Source organism: Muscardinus avellanarius (genome assembly GCF_963383645.1).
Source record: "Muscardinus avellanarius genome assembly, chromosome: 9".
In the NCBI taxonomy this organism is placed as follows: Eukaryota; Metazoa; Chordata; class Mammalia; order Rodentia; family Gliridae; genus Muscardinus; species Muscardinus avellanarius.
Window position 1 is genome coordinate 102,979,567 of NC_137795.1, and position 18,563 is coordinate 102,998,129.

Sequence of the window (18,563 nt, forward strand, 5' to 3'; positions counted from 1 at the left end):
CTCTTCTCTTCCTCCTTCTCATATTTGACTTAATGATTGACTTTGATATGTGTTTAAATGTACATCACTATTCACAAAAAGTGTCGAAAACAGTAACTGTGTAAAGTGATGGACACATGAAAGAGAAAGTAACTTTGCTTTTCAACATGGTCTGGTCAGGGTCTCTTCTTCATGGTGTTGGTGGACAAGACTCACGGATGCCTTCTCAGCTATGATATCTTAGTGATGGCCACATCTAAGGTGGCCCATGTGGCCCCCAAACAGGGTTGGAAAAGCCCTCTCCCTTTGTTAGCTGGTGGGGATCATAATTTCTTCTGGCCAACAGAACATGAGGAGGGTGATGGCATTCCATCTTCGTGAGGCGTTGCCGGGATCTTGCTGTACCTTGCTCCTGGGGACTTCATGAAGCAAGTGGCCTTGTGCTCACAGCCCACTGGGCAGAGATTGCAGGCAGCCTCCGGGACCCGAGGGTGGTTCCTATCAATCCCACGCTGCACAAAACAGGCGCTTTCTGCTCTTCATCCCGAGGAAGTGAATTCTCCCATGGAAAACACAAAACCATTTTAAGCCATTATCAACCACTCATACCTCAGGGTCCACAGAGAGATCTGGATGGAAAGGTGGACCAAAGATGGCTGCTGTGGGTGAGAGTGGGTGAGGCATAAGGCAGCTCTGTGGAGACAGATTTCTTGGGTGTCAGTATAATTTCTAGCAATCTCTCTTTATTTGTCTGTACGCTTACGTATCTTGAGAATGATCTGGCTGGCAGCATGTTCACACAGCCCAAGGATGGAATGAAAAGAATATGGAGCCCAGCTGCAGAAACTGAAAAAATCCTCAGCATTGTCGCTGTGCTAATAGAGGCAGCAAGTAGGCAAAGCCAGAGGAAGCAAAGCAGGTAGCTGCAGTGGTAACTCAGCCCAGGGGGAATTTGCATTCTCTCTGAGCCAAGAGCACCTCTCTCCTCTCTTGCCTGAACATCCTCTTCTTTCAGTAAGTGGCTGTCTCAGAGGGGAAAGAGTGCAAGGAGGGCCGTGGCTAGGGGCGGGGAGGAGGCAAGGGACCACGGCCTCCCAGGAGACCAGCCAGAGGAGGGTCCGACATGCAGCCGGCGCAGACGGTCTTCTTCATGTTCCTCTTCGTCCTGCTGTGCTTCCTGGGCATCCTGGCCAACGGCTTCATCGTGCTCATGCTGATCAGGGAATGGCTGCGGAGTGGACGGCTGCTCCCCTCCGACATGATCCTCCTGGGCTTGGGCGCCTCCCGCTTCTTCCAGCAGTGTTTTGGGATGGTGTACAGCTTCAACTACTTCCTCCGCCTGGTCGAGTTCTCCAAGGGTCTGGCCCGGCAGTTCATGAGCCTGTACTGGGACTTCCTGAACTCAGCCACCTTCTGGTTCAGCACCTGGCTCAGCGTGCTGTTCTGCCTCAAGATCGCTAACTTCTCCCACCCCACCTTTCTCTGGTTAAGGTGGAGGTTCCCAGCCTTGGTGCCCTGGCTCCTGCTGGGCTCTGCCCTGGTCTCCTTTGTCATCACCCTGCTGTTCTTTTGGGGGAACTACTCTGCATATCAAGAGTTCTTAATAAGAAAAAACTCTGGAAACATGACCTATAAGGAGTGGAACAAGAGACTGGAAATTCACTATTTCATGCCCCTGAAACTTGTCAGCACGTCCATCCCGTGCTCCCTCTTCCTGGTCTCCATTTTGCTGTTGATTAGCTCTCTGAGGAGGCACACGCAGAGGATGCAGCGGAGCACGCACAGCCAGCAGGACCCCAGCACGCAGGCGCACACCCGGGCCCTCAAGTCGCTCATCTCCTTCCTCATCCTTTATGCGCTGTCATTCACGTCCCTGGTCATTGATGCTTCTGTCTTTATCTCTTCAGACAGTGAATGGTACTGGCCGTGGCAAATTACACACTACCTGTGCACGTCCATCCACCCCTTCATCCTCATCATCAATAATCTCAGGCTTCGAGGGGTGTTCAGGCAGTTGTTTCTGCTGGCCAGGGGCTTCTGGGTGGCCTAGGAGGCATGCTGTCCTGACCTAGAGTCCCCAAAGAGACGAGGGTGGAGGGTAACAGAACTGACGCTCACCTGTGTGGAATGTCATCTTAGACAGATGACTGCTGGATCTAACTTGGGGATTCCTCCTCTGGGAAAGAAAAGAGACAGGAGAATCTAGCAACTCTGAGAGTATGTTTTCTTTCCTTGGGATATTATTACAACAAAGCCCTTTGAATCCTGGAGAGCCTCTATTGTCCAGAAGTTCAGAATAAAGCACTACTTAATTAAAAAAAAAAAGAAAGAATCACCTTGTTAAATTTTATGTTTAAATTTTACTTTAAAGTAACTTGCTTTAAATTACTATGCAAATGTTTTGAGAAATAATTTAAAAAAAAGATTTTATTTACAGATGGCTGTCTCTGAGGCAGGATTAAAAGCTTTGGTTAAAAGGCATTCATGTGCAAATTTTGAAACTCTTTGCAAATGGATTACTAATAAGGAGAGATTTTTAATCTTCCCTGAGAGTGAAAATATTTTCCTACTGATCAGGGTATGTGCTGCTAAGTGGACACATGCTCATGAAATATAATCTTTGGGCAAATGACTCTGCATCTTTTATTCACATATTTTTTTTAGTAAGTAATACATTTGCATGGTTAAAATTTAAAAGTGTGCTAAAATCATATCTAGAAAATTGCCCTCCTACCTGTTCCCTTTTGAGTCATTCTTATTATTTTTTGTCTGTTCTAGAGATATTTTATTTTATACTAATACCTAACTAATGTACTAATCAACTAACTTACACACTGGCCTACTCTATACCAGTAACTAACTAACTGACTAACTTTTAAACTAGCTATGGTGTCTCTGTGTCCTTGTACACAATTGGGTGCACAGCAGCACACTGACCTGCTCCTTGCCCTTTCCAACAACAGCGTCTTTTGGAAGTCTATCTATGTGGGTGCATATAATGTTTCTTTACCTTTTTCTTGGGGGTGGGTCATGGTTGTACCATAATTTCTTAAACTAGTCATTTGTGTAATTTAGATTGCGTTCTTTTACTATTAAGACAATATAGTAATGAATAATCTTCACCATATATAATCTTGTACACATGCAAGTCAACTATAGACTAAATTCTATGAAATAAAATCACTGATCCCAATGGGATGTGCGTTTCCAATTGTGACAGATGATGCCCTCTATAGGTTTGTATCAACTTACTTCCCCACCAGCAATCTGCTTGTTTTTGTTTTTGTTTTTTTGTTTTTTTTTTTTTTTTTTTTTTTTGGTGGTACTGGGGTTCCTGGAACCCTTCTACCTCCGGGCTACACTCCCAGACCTATTTTATACTTTTTATTTGGAAACAGGGTCTCTTAAGCCAACCAGGCTGGCTTCGAACCTGCACGATTCTCCCGTCTCCGCCTCCCAAGCGTGGGGATTACAAGCGTGCGCCACCACGCCTGGGTCAATCTGCTTGTTTTTACACTTAAATTTTGTTAACGATCTAGTAAGTAAAAAGATATCGAATGATATAATTTGCATGACTCTTACTATGAATAAGGTTTACATAATTTTATGTGTTCTGAGATATTTATGTTTACCTTATGTAATCATTATTGCTTTTTGGACTTAGGTTTTGCCTTCCTTCTTATTGATTTGTAGGACCTCTTTCATGTCCCAACTCCTAGTGCTTTTTAATTTTAATTTTTCTTGATTTCAATATTTATTTATTTATTTTTATTTTGGTGGTACTGGGGTTCCTGGAAGCCCTTCTACCTCCGGGCTACACTTCCAGACCTATTTTATATATTTTTTAAATTTGGAAACAGGGTCTCTTAAGCCAGCAAGGCTGACTTCAAACCAGCATGATCCTCCTGTCTCCGCCTCCCAAACGCGGGGATTACAAGCGTGCGCCACCACGCCCGGCTACTTATTTATTTTTTATTTTTTGGTGGTACTGGGGATGGAACCCTTCTACCTCTGGCCTACACTCCCAGTCCTATTTTATATTTTTATTTGGAAACAGGGGCTCTTAAGTCAGCAAGGCTGGCTTTGAACCTGTGCGATCCTCCTGTCTCCGCCTCCTAAGCGCAGGAATTAAAGAGGGTGCACCACCACGCCCGGCTCAATATGTATTCTTAAAAGTCTTTAATTTTGAAATAGTGATAGATTCACAGGAAGTTGCAAAAGTAAGAGAGAGAGAAAAAGAGAGGTCAGCAAGGGAAACTGGCTCTTTTGAAAGATCCCTGACCATGGGCCATTTGATCTGCTGCCCTCTTGTGGTGGAGTTGTCTAAGGCTGAGTCCAGTTCCTTGGTATCATGAAAGCTTACCTTGAGCATGTCTCACCAACCAGCAGCAAGCACACAGTTCACTGCTAACATTTTCCCTTTATATTGGAAAGTGAACCCAGGAGGGTCCTCTGAGATACACCCTGACACCCTCCTACATTTTTTTGGTGATACAGGTAATTGAACTTAGGCATTCTACCTCTGATCTATACCACGGATCTGTTTTTCTAAGTTGCTGTGGCTTGCCTCAAACCTGTGATCCCCCTGTCTCAATTGCTAAAGTTTTAACAAAAAGCATTTTATAAAACATGAAAACATATCTGTACAAATTGGCCTGTATGTTGGAATATGTTTATCATGGAGAATCTCTGGTTCACACATATGTTGTGAGTGTGTATACACAGGGACTAGCTGTGCTGGGACAGCGTGATAGGGTCTCAGACACAGGAGTCAGGGATGACATGACGGGTTGGATAAGTCACTGTATCTTTACAGATTGGGGAAAGTGCTATGAAGAGTCGCATGAGGCCCACCAGTGGTACATAGGAGGAAATAGTGCATGGATCAGAGACTTCTGGTGAGGTCGGCATCACAGAAGGATTTCCTCGGAAAATGATGAATCTGTGGATGACATAACATTTATAAACACAATCCCAGGGGCCTCGAAACCTGAAGCCCATCAGTGGCTCTAGGCTAAGGACCCGTGTTCTCTGTAGTGGTATTCCTGGTAGGGCTTTATGTGAAGCAAAGATGCTGTATGAGGAGGTTTTATTTCAGATAGAGGGATTGGGTTTATGCTCTCCTGGGGAAGAAGGGAGGTGCTGTGGTTGTGGAAGCCCTGCCTGAGTTCCAGGATTGTTGAGAATGGTCCTAGAACAATATTTCTCCATGCTCATCTTCTCCTTCCCTGTGTTTAAGTGAATTAGAAATAAGTCCTGATTCCAGTTCCTACTTTCTCTGTCTTCTTCCTTTATTCTTTAGGAGATTGAGCCATGACACTTTACACCCCAATTTTTTGCTACCATTTTGCATTGAGTTATTTTGCATGGGGAGGAAAACCTTTGAAGGCTTTCCCAAGGCTGGTGCCTCCGGTGAGTTTTAGACTCTGTTTTGTTTATCAGTATCAGAAAAGCAAACTCTAAAACCCTACTGCACCAAGCTAGGACCCGTCTAGTCAGGGCTTTGCCTTCGATTTGTGGCATGAGATCAGACATGAGCTGTTATCACAGACGACACTTAAGAGATAACACCCAGCAGGCTCTGTTTGATTTTGCTGAGTTTTCGGTCTTACTTAGATGGTGTGGTATCTTCTCATTAAAATAAAACAAAAAATGAGAAAGAAAGCCGGGGAGAAATTGGGACACAGGAGAGACTCCAGACAAAGGAGCCTTAGTGGTGTGAAGGAGGGGGCCTCAGTGAGGGAGACGGGAGGAGTGAGGGAGACTTGAAGAATCACCTCCATGGATATGATGTACACACTCAAACTTAGCAGAGCCAATCACTGGGCTGAGCACGGGAAGCAGGGGGAGGGAGAGGGGATGGGTAGGAACTAGAGGAGGGCTCAAGGCGTTCTGGGTGCATGTTTGCCCCTAGAACCCTGAGCTGCACCAAGATGTATGATTACAATGCACCAATAAAAGAAAAAAATAGGAGGCATTTTATCTATAGTTTGTATTTATTCTCTTCTTGACTTCGAGATCTATTTGTTTTTGCTTCTAACATTTTTCTGTTCTAAATAGCTCCTGGTCTGTATCTTCTAGCTTGCTAACTCTTTTAGTCCTTGGACCCTACCTTAAACCCTGTCAGGTCTACAAAGTCTGCCCTAATTAAGGGAACTGGGAGCATAAGCAGTTGATTCATTTCCTCCTCCCACTTGAGCATGAAGTAGGGTGTGGGTTGGACTTAACAAGAAAAAAATGTTTGTGCCATTTAGTTTTTTTGTCTCTCTTAGTCCAGCATACCTGAAGAGGAAGACAAGAGTTTCTAGGCACTGTAGTAGATGTGCTTGTCCCAAATAAAAAACTCTGCCACCTTTCCATAATCTACAGTGCAAATGCCTTGGCCTGGTTTTCCACGCTCTCTTCTGCATGGGCACAGCTCTCCTTCCAAGTCTCAGCTCTTCCTCCTGACAACCAAAAATGAAATATTGGCTCTTACCAAACCGGTTTGCTCTCTCTTCCTGGGTGTACCTTCCTCCTCTGTGGCTTATGTCACTCACCCCAAATGAACCCTTCTCTCTCTACTCAATCATCTATCAAAATTCCGCCAATTTTTAAGATATATTTTTTTTCTGCCCTTTTAATTTCTTTGCAAACCACATGAATTTTTCCCCATCATAGAGGAATTCCATGAATTCCATGGGGATTCTAATCTGTTATCTCCTACTGGAAAATAACCAGACATTGTACTTTCTGCATTGGTGGATTATGTTGTATTTTTTTTTCTTTTCTCCTTTGGTATTTGTCTCTTATCTCTCCAAATAATCTTCAGGTTATGGTGAGTACTTCACATGGGAGTTCCTGCATCTCTTGAAGCGCCTGGCCGTGTGTTACATGCAGTGGAACCACACACAGATTTATTGGATAATTGGCATCCTTTTCAAGACCTGTGTGTTGCCTGGGTCCTGCGTTGCTCTCAATACACCAGAGGAGGGAAGTTGTAATAATAATAGTGGTGATGAAGGGAACCAGGACCAAACATGGGAGAGGTGTTCATTAAATATGGAACCTGGCTGGTTGACAATAGATGGTGAGGTTGACATTTAGGACAGTGGTAAAAATGATTACGAGAATTATCCTGATATTTCCCTGGCTAACACATACATATTCGAAAATTTCTGATTAGTATAAACTGCTTTTGAATTTTGTCGGGGAAAATGTTAGAGCTACAAAGAAGACTCCAGAGCTTACATAATTATTTATCCAGGCCTTCAAAAGCAAAGAGCATTGCTGGGCGTGGTGGCGCACGCTTGTAATCCCCGCGCTTGGGAGGCCGAGACAGGAGGATTGCACAGGTTTGAAGCCAGCCTCAGTTACTTAGTGAGGCTTTCAGCAACTTAGTGAGACCCTGTTTCCAAAAAAAATATAAAAAAGGTCTGGGAGTATAGCCCGGCAGTAGAAAGCCTCTGGGTTCCACCCCCAGTACCACCAAAAAAAAAAAAAAAAAAAAAAAAAAAAAGCCAAGAGCACACCTTTCCAACACACACACACATGCACACACATACTTGTGTGCAGTTGTACAAACACTTGTGCCCTATTACAAGCTTTTTTGTTCTTAGGGGAAGTCCTCCCCTTTCCGCTTCTGTGCATGCCCCTCTTCTTACAGTTTATCTCTTACCCAGCAGGCATCTCAGGACACCAACAGCATACTATGCTGGAGCCCACCATGGTAACCTGGTGTGTGACGTGAGCAGTGGCCATAGGATTCAGCAGGTGTGCACAGCACATGGTGATGGCTGTCTTCATGGCCAAATGAGTCAGGCCCATAAGCAAAGAGAATCCCAGAGAGACAGCACCACACAGAGCCTTGGTCTCTTACTATCATGTAACCCGGGCTATCTGTCACAGATTACCATGTAATGGTCACAGGCCATCATGGTCAGCAGCAGGAAGCTGGTCATCTGAGGGCCACGGGGAGCAGCTGGGCCCCACATGGGGAAAAATGAGACGGTCTTCTCCAGGTGAATGTGCAAATATATGTGGGGGGAAACTAGGGGTGTGGGAGAGAGGTTGCAGAGGACAAAGCACTTGGGCAGGTTGGGTTATGAGCCCAGCCCAGCAAGGTCAGTGGGCAGGCTGCCTCACACAGGACAGAGGGTCCAGCTGGGCTATACCTCATGGGCAGGTGGACTGGCTGTCAGGATTGTAGCAGCCTAATCAGAATCAGGATTAGCAGTCTGGGACTGAACAAAGGGCCTTAAGTAGGACTGCAAATACGTGTATGCTCTCTCCATCGTGAGCTTCTTGAACTCAGGGATCTTTTCTGATTATTTTTGTACAAAGATTATTTATTAAAATACTTTTACTGATACAGGGCAATTGTGCATCATTAGTGAGATTCCAAGTGGTACAAACATACATGCACACATCGTATGGCGTATGTCCCTCCGTACATGCCCCCTCCTTGCTCCTCCCTTCTCTCTCCTTATACATGTCAGTGAGACTGGTAGTGCTAAACAAAGATGTCTAATAAATGTTTCATAATAAATAATGTTTTGTTGCGTGCCTGAATGGCAAAACTTGAAGGTGGTTTTAAGGCTTGTTCTCTGATTGCAGGACATACAACTTGTGTTCTGGGAAACTACCCCACCCCCTTGTGCTTACTACACAGGCTGAAGGCACTGGCCCTTCCTGCTCCTTCCATAATTCAGGCTGATTTGATGACAGAGACAGACTTGCTCAGTTGGTTCTCAGTGATTACGCAGACTTAGTCCTATGTTAATAAGATTAGGGCTTCAGTGTATGACATCCTATCAACTATAATTGTGCCCCAACTTTTGTGGATTCTGCTGTTTCCTTGGTGAAATGCTGGCATTTGCTTAACTATTAGAATAACTGATTAATAAAAGATGAGTGCACACATCACTTGCAGTGTCAATCTTTGAGAGGACTGTGCTCACAAGGGAAGTCAGCAAGGGAGTGTCTCTATGGTCCTATGGGCTTTGTGATGAGTAAACTCTGCTATCACCACAAAGACATGTTTGCCCTCAAAATGTTTCCCTGTTTACATTGCTGCTCTTTGGCAAAGAAGAAAGCTGTCATGTGTTTTTTCTTAGTACAAATACACTAAGAAGTTTGTTTGCCTGTTTATTAATAGCAAGTCCCTGTAGCTCCCATTTTAATATTCATAGCATGTCTTTTTGCAACATGGCGAGAGGAGGTTGTATGAATGGATACTCTGAGAATAAGGAGAGACCATGGAGCCAGGAGTGGTGCACGCCTGTAATCCCAGTACTTGGGAGGTTGAGAAAGGAAGATTTCAGGTTCAAGGTCAGCCTTAGAAACTTAGTGAGAGCCCTCAGCAACCCAAAAAGATCCTGTTTCAAAATAAAAAATAAATAAATAATAAATACAAAGGGCTGGAGGTGTAGCTCAGAGGTAGAAGGCCTCCAGTACCATTCCTTCCCCCAAGAAAGGACCACAGGACACAGAGACGAGTCTGCTAGAAAGCCCAACTGGAGGCTGAGCAGAGATGGCAAAGCTCTACATATTAAGGGTTGCCCGTGAAAATAGCACAGGACCAGGTGGCTACCAGAGTAGGGCTTTCAACATTGACTGCACATTTCAATCATCTGGGAAGTCCTCAACCCTCTCCAAGCCCAAATAACACTTCAGAGCAACAAAACCAGGACCTCAGGTGGGTGAGACCCAGGCAATATATTAGTAACTTTAATGTGTCTCACCTAATAGAAACCTAAGTTTGAGACTCACTGCTTTAGCGAAATCTTTAGCCTTATTTTAGAAAGGTGTGCGCGTGTTTTATACTTTTATTGTAATAATCTATCACAGTGAGGTTCAGAGTGGTACAAACATACACAGCTCCTGGTGTGTTTCTCTTCAGGTCCTAGCTGGCGACCCACCCTTCCTGGACATACTGGAGAGATTGGTAGTAATACCTTCATATATGGGCAGAGGATAATTTGAACTGTTTATTTCATCAGTTCTTTCTTTTCCCCTCCCTACCTCTGCCTCCATCCCCTTCCACGATTCTACTGGTCTCCTCGATTATCTAATGCCCCTTTTGTTTTCTATTTCCTCTCCAGCTTCAACAAAAGAGAGAAAGCACAAGACCCGTGACTTTCTGAGACCGGCTGATTTCACTTAGTGTAATATTTTCCAGTTCCACCCATTTTCCTCAAATGCCATAATTTTATTGTTCTTTATAGCTGAGAAAATTCCACTCTGTATGCACACCACATTTTCATCATCCATGGGTCTGTTGATGGACACCTAGGTTGGTTTCTGAGAGAGGAATACATTTTGTTATCAACCTGAAGGAAGAAAGATCTTTGAGGCTAACCTTGTTCTTCATTTGAAAAAGTTAAAACCAAGAGAGTTTAAAGGATTTCTCTCAGGTTATATGGTGAATCATGACAAAGTTACTCTGGATATCTTACCTTTTTCTGTACTGGGTTTCTCCTCAGCCTTAGTTTTCTTAAGTCTGGTCCCCAAATAGTGTTTAAGAGCATCTTAGACCCAGGTAAGAACGAGTGAGTATCAAATGAGGAAAAGCCCTTCATAACCTTTGAAATATGATTTAAATGAAAAGGATTTGTATTGAACATATATGAGAGATGGGACATATACTCCAATAAAATGGAAATGAGAACAATTTAGCCCAAGTCCTTACAGGGTGGTGGTCACGGAAGGAGTAGAAATCAGGTCTTTCCCTTCGCCCCTCCCAGCTACTGGGAACTCTTCCCTCTTCCTTCTTTCAGTTCCCATGTGGCCAGAAGGTCACTGGAGAGGTTGCTAAAACTAAAGACTGGCTTTTGGCACAAGACCAGCTGCCGAATTTCTAAGCCCTGCACCTGGGGCCCTGTGGCTTTCTCCTAAGTCGATTTCTTTGCTCAGCACAATAAAGAACCAAGCTTTGGGTCCATAAATGTGCTTCCTGAGCGCTGAGGGCAGTCACAGAAATTCTTGCTAATGAAAGGAATAAAATACAAAATGATAATCACAGAAAAAAAAAAACAAAAGGAGCTTTGGGAATTATTGTTTCAATCTTGGCATTTTTATCAACAAGCCAGGAAACTGAGGCTAATAATAGAAGTGACTGGCTCAAGGTCCTTTCCCAAGAAGGGGCAGGACTGGAACCGGATCTGGCCTCTGGAGACCACAGACTCGTTTTTTCCTATGACATCCCACCCTGCTACCACTCATAGGCAGGGAGGGTATCATTAAGGGTTAAGTGTTTGGGATGCTGCCCCTGAGGGCATGGTGGAGGCTTCATTCAGTCCACCACAAAATTATGCAGGATACAGTTCAGGGCTGGGGGGTCCAGTGCACCAAATCAGCTCATCTCTTTCAGTTTTATCTGCAAAAAGAAAAACATCCATCTCATAGCTGTAGTTTGAGTAAGGTGCCTGCACACCTGGATGCTCAAAGATAGAATTGTCGAGTGACCTCCACGAATCCCATCTCTTCCACTTCTCCTGACTTCTGACTATTCAGCTGCTTCGAAAGGCAGAAAGTGTGTTTCCCCTTTTATTGTGTCCACTTTTGGTTTCTAGAGATTGACATATCATGTCAACCTAAAATAATGACACAGAGAGATGCTCTTCAAAGAAGAGTTTATTTAAGAAAGAATGACAGAGGATTGTAATGTGGGCTTGAGTCTTTGGTTAAACACCAATCTGTGTGAGTAGTGTGAAACCCCACAAGACTGTGAAAGAACGACTTCTAAGGAATGAAAAATGACTGAAGATTTATCGAGCAAATGACCCCCAGACTCGACATGGACCCAGGATACACTTTAGGATTGTAATGATGGACCAGGGGACAGACAGAGAGGCTGAGGCAAGAGAGAGCTTATAAGGGCAGGAAGCAGGACATGCTGGTTGTTTTGAAACAAAAGCTTATTGGTTACCATTGCTAGGCGGGGGCTTTCCTGAGTGACTGATGGTAAACTGATGTGGTTTAGTAAGACTATTTTCAGGGTTGTGGTTGAGGCTGGCTGCTCTTGAACAGGGGGCCCTCCCAGAATGGCCTCAACTGCAGAGTCATGTGTGGAAGTTCTTTGGATCAAGCAAACAGGAGGCTCCTTCCCTTCATGATCTCCTAACTCCAGTTTGTTGGGATCTGATGTGACTCCATTTTGATGCTCGACTTCTAAGGCTTAGCTCTGCTGCGATTCATGTAGAATTGTCTGCATCTTCAGTACTGTTTCTTCACACTAAAGTGTATCTTGGCTCCATGTCGAGTCTGGGGGTCATTTGCTTGAAAAAGCTTCAGTCATTTTTCTTTCCTTAGAAGAGAAGTCGTTCTTTCACAGTCTTGTGGGGTTTCACACTACTCAAACAGATTGGTGTTTAACCAAAGACTCAAACACTGATTTCTTTTTTTATTTTATTTTTTATTTATTTTTTCATATTTTATTTTATTTATAAGTGGAACATATTGAAAATGGTGTACATTTAGATTATGCTTCGTACCCTCCCCCCCATTTTCCTTCCCCCCTCCCAATAAAGAGTGTCTAGGTTAACCATGATGTATTTATACTATTCCACATATTCGGATGTAGCTCCTCCATTGAACAACCTCAGATTTCTTACTCTCTTACCCTTCCATTCAAGCTTTGCTGAGATTTCCCCTCCATCATCTGGAGTCCCTCTGGTATTACCACTTCTCCCTAGCTTGGGCATATTAGAGAAAACATATGTCCCTTCTCTTTCTGTGCTTGACTAATCTCACTTAACATAATGTTCTCCAGTTCCTTCCATCTTCTTGCAAATGCTATTATTTTATTCTTCTTTATAGCTGAATAGAATTCCATTGTGTTTATTTCCCATAATTTTGCAATCCATTCATTTGTTTATGAAGATCTAGGTTGGTTCTATATTTTGGTGTTCAACATAACTGGCCATTAGGGAGATGCAAATCAAAACTACACTGAGATTCCATCTAACCTCAAACACCGATTTGTAGAACTTTTTCTCTGTGTCACTTACTCCTCCCTGGAATTCTGCTCTTCTCCTTACCATCCACAAACTCCCATCTCCACGCTCTTAACTCAGCAAGATTTCCAGACTCTATTTGAATTCTCTCTCCTTATGTCACTCTGAGGGACATTACCTTCTGCCTGACAGTCCAGGTGATTAAAGCATCATCTCTTTATTTCTCTTCTCATAGAAATCACAGTTCTGTGCTGCCTATTTTCTGACATCCGAAAATACTAGTTTTTAAATTGTTATTTGTTTTTATGGTTGCTTATGGCAGCCAGATCATTCTGCATCCTGTTATTCCTTTTGATCTAAAAGTAGGTGACCTTTGTAATATCTAGTTTTTTTAAATTTATTATTCTATGTTCTCTGAAAGCTTTTACTTTGTCTTCCAACCATCTTACTGATGTCTTAGAGATTTCAACACTGAGCGGCCAGTTTATATAGAAGAAGAAAAGGACTATATAGTAAGCGTGGGTACACTTTGCATCTGTGTAGGTGAGATCCTATTGGGATGAGCTTTTGTTCTTTATGGGTAGTTTTTATCAGGATTCCGTGACTATAGAGTGAGGATATTTGGGAAGGAATAGTAAAAAAAAAAAAAAAGATATTTACTAATTTAGACAGAGAGAGACAGAGACAGAGAGAGGGGTGGGGAGAGAGATGAACATTGAGGGAAGAGTCTAAAAACAAGTTTTGCTATACAGTTTTCCAAAGTAGATATGCAAATAAGCAACAAGCACTTAAAAAGAAGTTCAACCTTACGAGCCCCTGGGGAGGCGCAATTAGAGCCACAGTGATATGCAGCTTCACACCCACCAGGATGGCTAGAACCAAGCAACAAAAGAAAAAGTGTGGGTGAGGATGTGGAACCCTTGTTCACTGCTGGTGATAGCACTAATCGGTTCATCTTTAGCAAAGTTCATTTTTGGCAGGTTTTTTTTTCTTTTTCTTTTTCTTTTTTGGTGGTACTGGGGTTCCTGGAAGCCCTTCTACCTCCGGGCTACACTCCCAGACCTATTATATATATATATTTTTATATTTTTATATATTATTTATTATTATTTATTATTTATATATTTTTATATATTATTTATATATTATATATATATATATATTTTTTGAAACAGGGTCTCTTAAGCCAGCGCAGCTGGCTTTGAACCTGTGCAATCCTCCTGTCTCTGCCTCCCAAGCGTGGGGATTACCACACCCGGAGTTTTGGCAGTTTTTCAGAGTTAAAACAGAATCAACATGTGTCCTAGCAATTCCACTTGTATCTACCCAAAAGAATTGAAAAATGGGTATTTAAACAGTAATTTGTACCTGAATGTCCATAGTACTGCTAGGAATAATAATGAAAAGGTTTAAACAGTGTGAATGTGGTGCCTAGGTACGCAACGTGAGTTTGAATATGACTCATCCATAAAAGGGCGGGAAGCACTGCTACATATTACAACATGGACAGACCCCAAAACATGATGCTAAGAGAAAGAAGCTAGACCCAGAAGGTCATGTACTTCATGGTGACAAATCTACGGCAGATCCCTGGAGACAGAAAGCAGATTGGTGGCTGTTAGGAGTTAGCTAAGAGAGTGACTGTTTAATGGGGACAGGGTCTCCTTTCAGGTGATAGACATGTTTTGAATTGAGACAGATGTGAAGTTGCACAATGTTGTGAATATACTAAATGCCAAAGAATTGTGCACCTTAAAAGAGAGAAAAAAGTCTTACTAGAAACTTAAAAGGCTTCCTTCTCTCCTCAACCCTTTAGAACCTTCTCAACAAATTGAGTAAATATTTGAATTTTTCTCACATGGTTTTTATTTGGTTGGTCTGTGGGCAAGACAAATCAGAGATCTATACTATTTAGGTACGAGATGCTTAATCCTATTTTTTTAAAGCCATTTTAAACATTTTTCAGGATAAAAATCACTGCTTTACTCTGTGGCTTAAGATTTTAGAACCTGATCACTGATTGGTGTGTGGAGGAGGAGAGCAAAGTTATTCCCACTGGGGAATCGTGATTATTTTCTTGCCTTACAGCTCAGCTTACCTCTCACCGGTGTCTCGAGGTCTTTTTGTCAAGGGGTGGGGGTCCTAAGTGCATCCCCCAGTGTTCATAAGAGGATATACTTAGATCTGATTGTGCAGAAAGATATTTGTTTGAGGTCCTGCACATCTTGCCTGCCATCCACCCTTGCAAGTTGGAAAGGGAAGCAACTGAAATGGTGTCTGTATGACTCATCCACAGCCTTAGTTATACTCACTGGGCCATGGGGACCATGACTATGACCCTGGCCCCAGATCTTTGTGTGAGTTCTCACCCCAGTGAGCTGGGCTGGACCATGTGTGAATCATATGACCTCTGCACCTCTGGCTAAAGGCCTGTTTGATCCCAAGGGCACGGTAAATTTCATAGCTTATAGCTTACTTTTTCCTTATCTCATGACTGTAGAGAAGTTTTAGATAAAGATTTATAGATTTTAGTAGGGAAATAGACTTCCTTGACATAAATTTGTGCACTGCCTTGACTTTTGATGTAATCTTCCTTTCTAATTCATTTATGTTGGTACATCATTTTCCTCTTTTCTTTCGTTTAATGAATATATTTCAGTTAGCTTTCTGCAAGGTGTATGCATTTTTAAATTGTAATTCAGTTTCTTTGGATTAAGGCAGGAACCAACGGTAGAGCCTAGAGATAAAATCCCATTTCTCTTCCAATCACTTAAGTCAAAGAACCAAGAGCATAGTGAAGATTGTGGTACTCTCATTCACACACACACACACACACACACACACACACGCACACACACGCACACACACGCACCACATATCATATGAAAGGTTCATGCACCAATGCCTGATTCCTCCTTACAAAATCCACTTCCTAATATTTAGATTCAGACTTCTTCATTAGAACTCGACTTAGAGCTGCCTCCACCTCCTTATTCCATATAGATGACAACATTCATCACTGAAGTTATCATAACAGGAAAGAACACCATCACCTTGCCCTGTGTGGCTGAGGCTGTGCAGCTGGGCTGCGTGTAGGTGACATAAGACACGGAGGCCATGGTGAAGTGGGAGGTGCAGAACCTGAGGGCTCGGTGGCATCCCTTGGTGGAGTGCATCTGCAGAACGTTAGCCATGATGTAGGCATAGGACACAGAGGCCAGGCAGCAGGGCACCAGCAGCACCATTACACCTGAGGCCGCTGTGGCCACCTGGTTGTGGTAAGGTCTACACAGGCCAACTGATCAGTGCCAGGACCTCACAAGTTATCTGGTTCAGCAGGTTGTACACACACTCACCATGTGCCTGCCATATCCACAACAGAATTATTTAAGTCCATAGAACCAAGAGACAGCTGCCAGCACCACACAGAACCTTGGGTTCACTACCACCAAATATAACGCAGGAGGGCACAGCCATGGTTGCAGGCCACTGTGGCCAGCACCAGGAACTCGGTCCCCATGAGGGTCATGGAGAAGAAGCTGGGTTGTGTATCAGACTAAGGAGATGGTCATCCTTTGCATGAGAAAGTGTACTAACATTTGGGGGAAACACACAGGAGATGTAACAAATGTCCAGAACCAAGAGGTTGCAAAGGGAGAAGTCCATGGGCGGGTGGAGCTGTGCGTTCAGCTCTATTTGGAGGAGGATGAATCTGTTATCCAGGAGGTGGCCCCAAAGAAAACTAAGAATCCAGGATGGGTCTGCTTGTCACTGGGGAGATAAATTAGGACAAACCCACTCACTCAGGACATATTGTCCCTCTTCATGGAGCAGATGGAATGTAGTGAAGGGAGGTGAACCACAGAGGGACAAATAAAGGTCTCACTTTAGGAGTATGAAGTCCTAGGCTAGGATCAGAGCTGGCGCTGGGACGCTGAGACTGGGCTCTTTCACTGGAACATCTGAATATGTGGGAGTAAGTGACACTTGGCTCTGACAGAGGAGGACAGCCGAAGGAGGGCCTGTACGGTTAACATTTACAAGGAGTAATCCAGCCACACAGAAGGAAAGAGAAGAAAATGGTGGCAGGGGAAAGGAAGAAAGGACAAAAAGAAAAGAATAAAAAAAAGTACAAAGAGAGAAATGTGGAAAGAAGGTAGGAAAATGGAAAAGGTAGGAAGGAAAGCTGAAGACGACAGCAGGGAAGGATTCCTCAGTGTGGGGGTCAGTGGGAAGGGGCTGCAATCAGACTCGGGGACAACAGGGCCGCCCTGGACTTCCTTGGTGCCATTTGCTAGCCCTGGTTCAATTGCTCTTCATGCTTCTGGTAGGGCCTAGTCTAGATCACTGCTAGAAAGGAATCTTCCACACCCTTTTCATCACCCATCAGTCCACACGAAGCTCAGGTCCTTTAGACCAGTATCTGCCAAGGTGCTACCACGTGCACAGAAGTGCTTGGCATTGGGTACCTGTATGAGACCAAGAAAGACAGAAACACAGATCCTGTTCTCTTTGATCTTATAATTTAACTAGGGACACAGAGTACACTAATAATTACAAAAAATTAATTAAGTTTAATTGTGCTAAGTGCTGTTAAGGAGAAGAATAAGGTTAGGACTTGGCTAATTAGATTTGAAGCTCTGTAATTAAATTACCTCTGTAGTCATTCCCTACAGCTCAATAACATGCAATTTATATAGAGACTTGCAGACATTTATTTAGATGCTTAGATAAATAATTTAAAGATCATGTATCAAGATCATTTGGAAAACTATGACACTCATTTATTACTGCTGAGCATGAAGAGATAGAGGTACATTTAATCTTTCCAAAAAGTGTGAATTCTCCTCTCAACTAAACTGGCACTAGGTCTTCTCCCTTCCAGCATGTTCAGTGGTCCTCTAGAAAAGTAGAGTCCAAAGTTGGGCACTGGTGGTGCACACTTGTAATCCCAGCATTTCAGAGGCTGAGACAGGAGGATCGCAGTTTGAGGACAGCCTCAGCTACTTAGTGAGGCCCTTTGCAACTCAGTGAGACTCCATTTCAAAATCAATGAAATAGGGCTGGGGGTAGCTTAGAGGTAAAATGTCCCTGGGTTCCATCCCTAGTACCGCCAAAAAAAAAAAAAAAAAAAAAAAGTGGAACCAAATGCTTTTCTTAACTTTTGCTCTCAGAAATATTTAATTAGTAAGTATTTTGCTTATTAAAAATGAATCAACTTGGTGAGACCCTGTTTCAAAATAAAGAATAAAGATATAGGGGTGGGGGTGTCTCTTGGAGGTAGAATGCCCCTGGGATCCATCCCCAGACCCGCAAAAAAAAAAAAAAAAAAAATGCATGGAGGCTCCCAGGTACTTTGCTTTCAGAGAACCTCCATGAAATACCACCTTTTTATGTCAGGAATTTGGCTTGAGAAACTCAGCAGTCCCACAGAATCAAATAAAAAACTAAAGCAAACAAACAATACAAAAACCCCTAAACCTGGGTCTTGGTAAAATGTGTGAAATGCCAAGCAGATCATGTTTGTGTAAATCACTGTAGTCTAACGGAGGGCAAGTGCAATATATCAGCATTAAGAAAACCAGAGTGGAGCCACAGAATCTAATAGGAGGGAATTGAAAAGCGTAACTCAATTAGGTTGCTTCTGGC

General features: G+C 43.2%; 1 protein-coding gene across 1 annotated transcript; it reads left to right on the forward strand.

Moving 5' to 3' along the window:
* Nucleotides 1-1,102: 1,102 nt before the first annotated feature.
* Nucleotides 1,103-2,029, forward strand: LOC308267189 (taste receptor type 2 member 41-like; the record flags this gene model as incomplete). The annotated part of the gene is made up of 1 exon (XM_080701751.1): nucleotides 1,103-2,029. One exon carries the CDS (start codon nucleotides 1,103-1,105, stop codon nucleotides 2,027-2,029), a length of 927 nt encoding a protein of 308 aa, XP_080557877.1.
* Nucleotides 2,030-18,563: the final 16,534 nt, after the last annotated feature.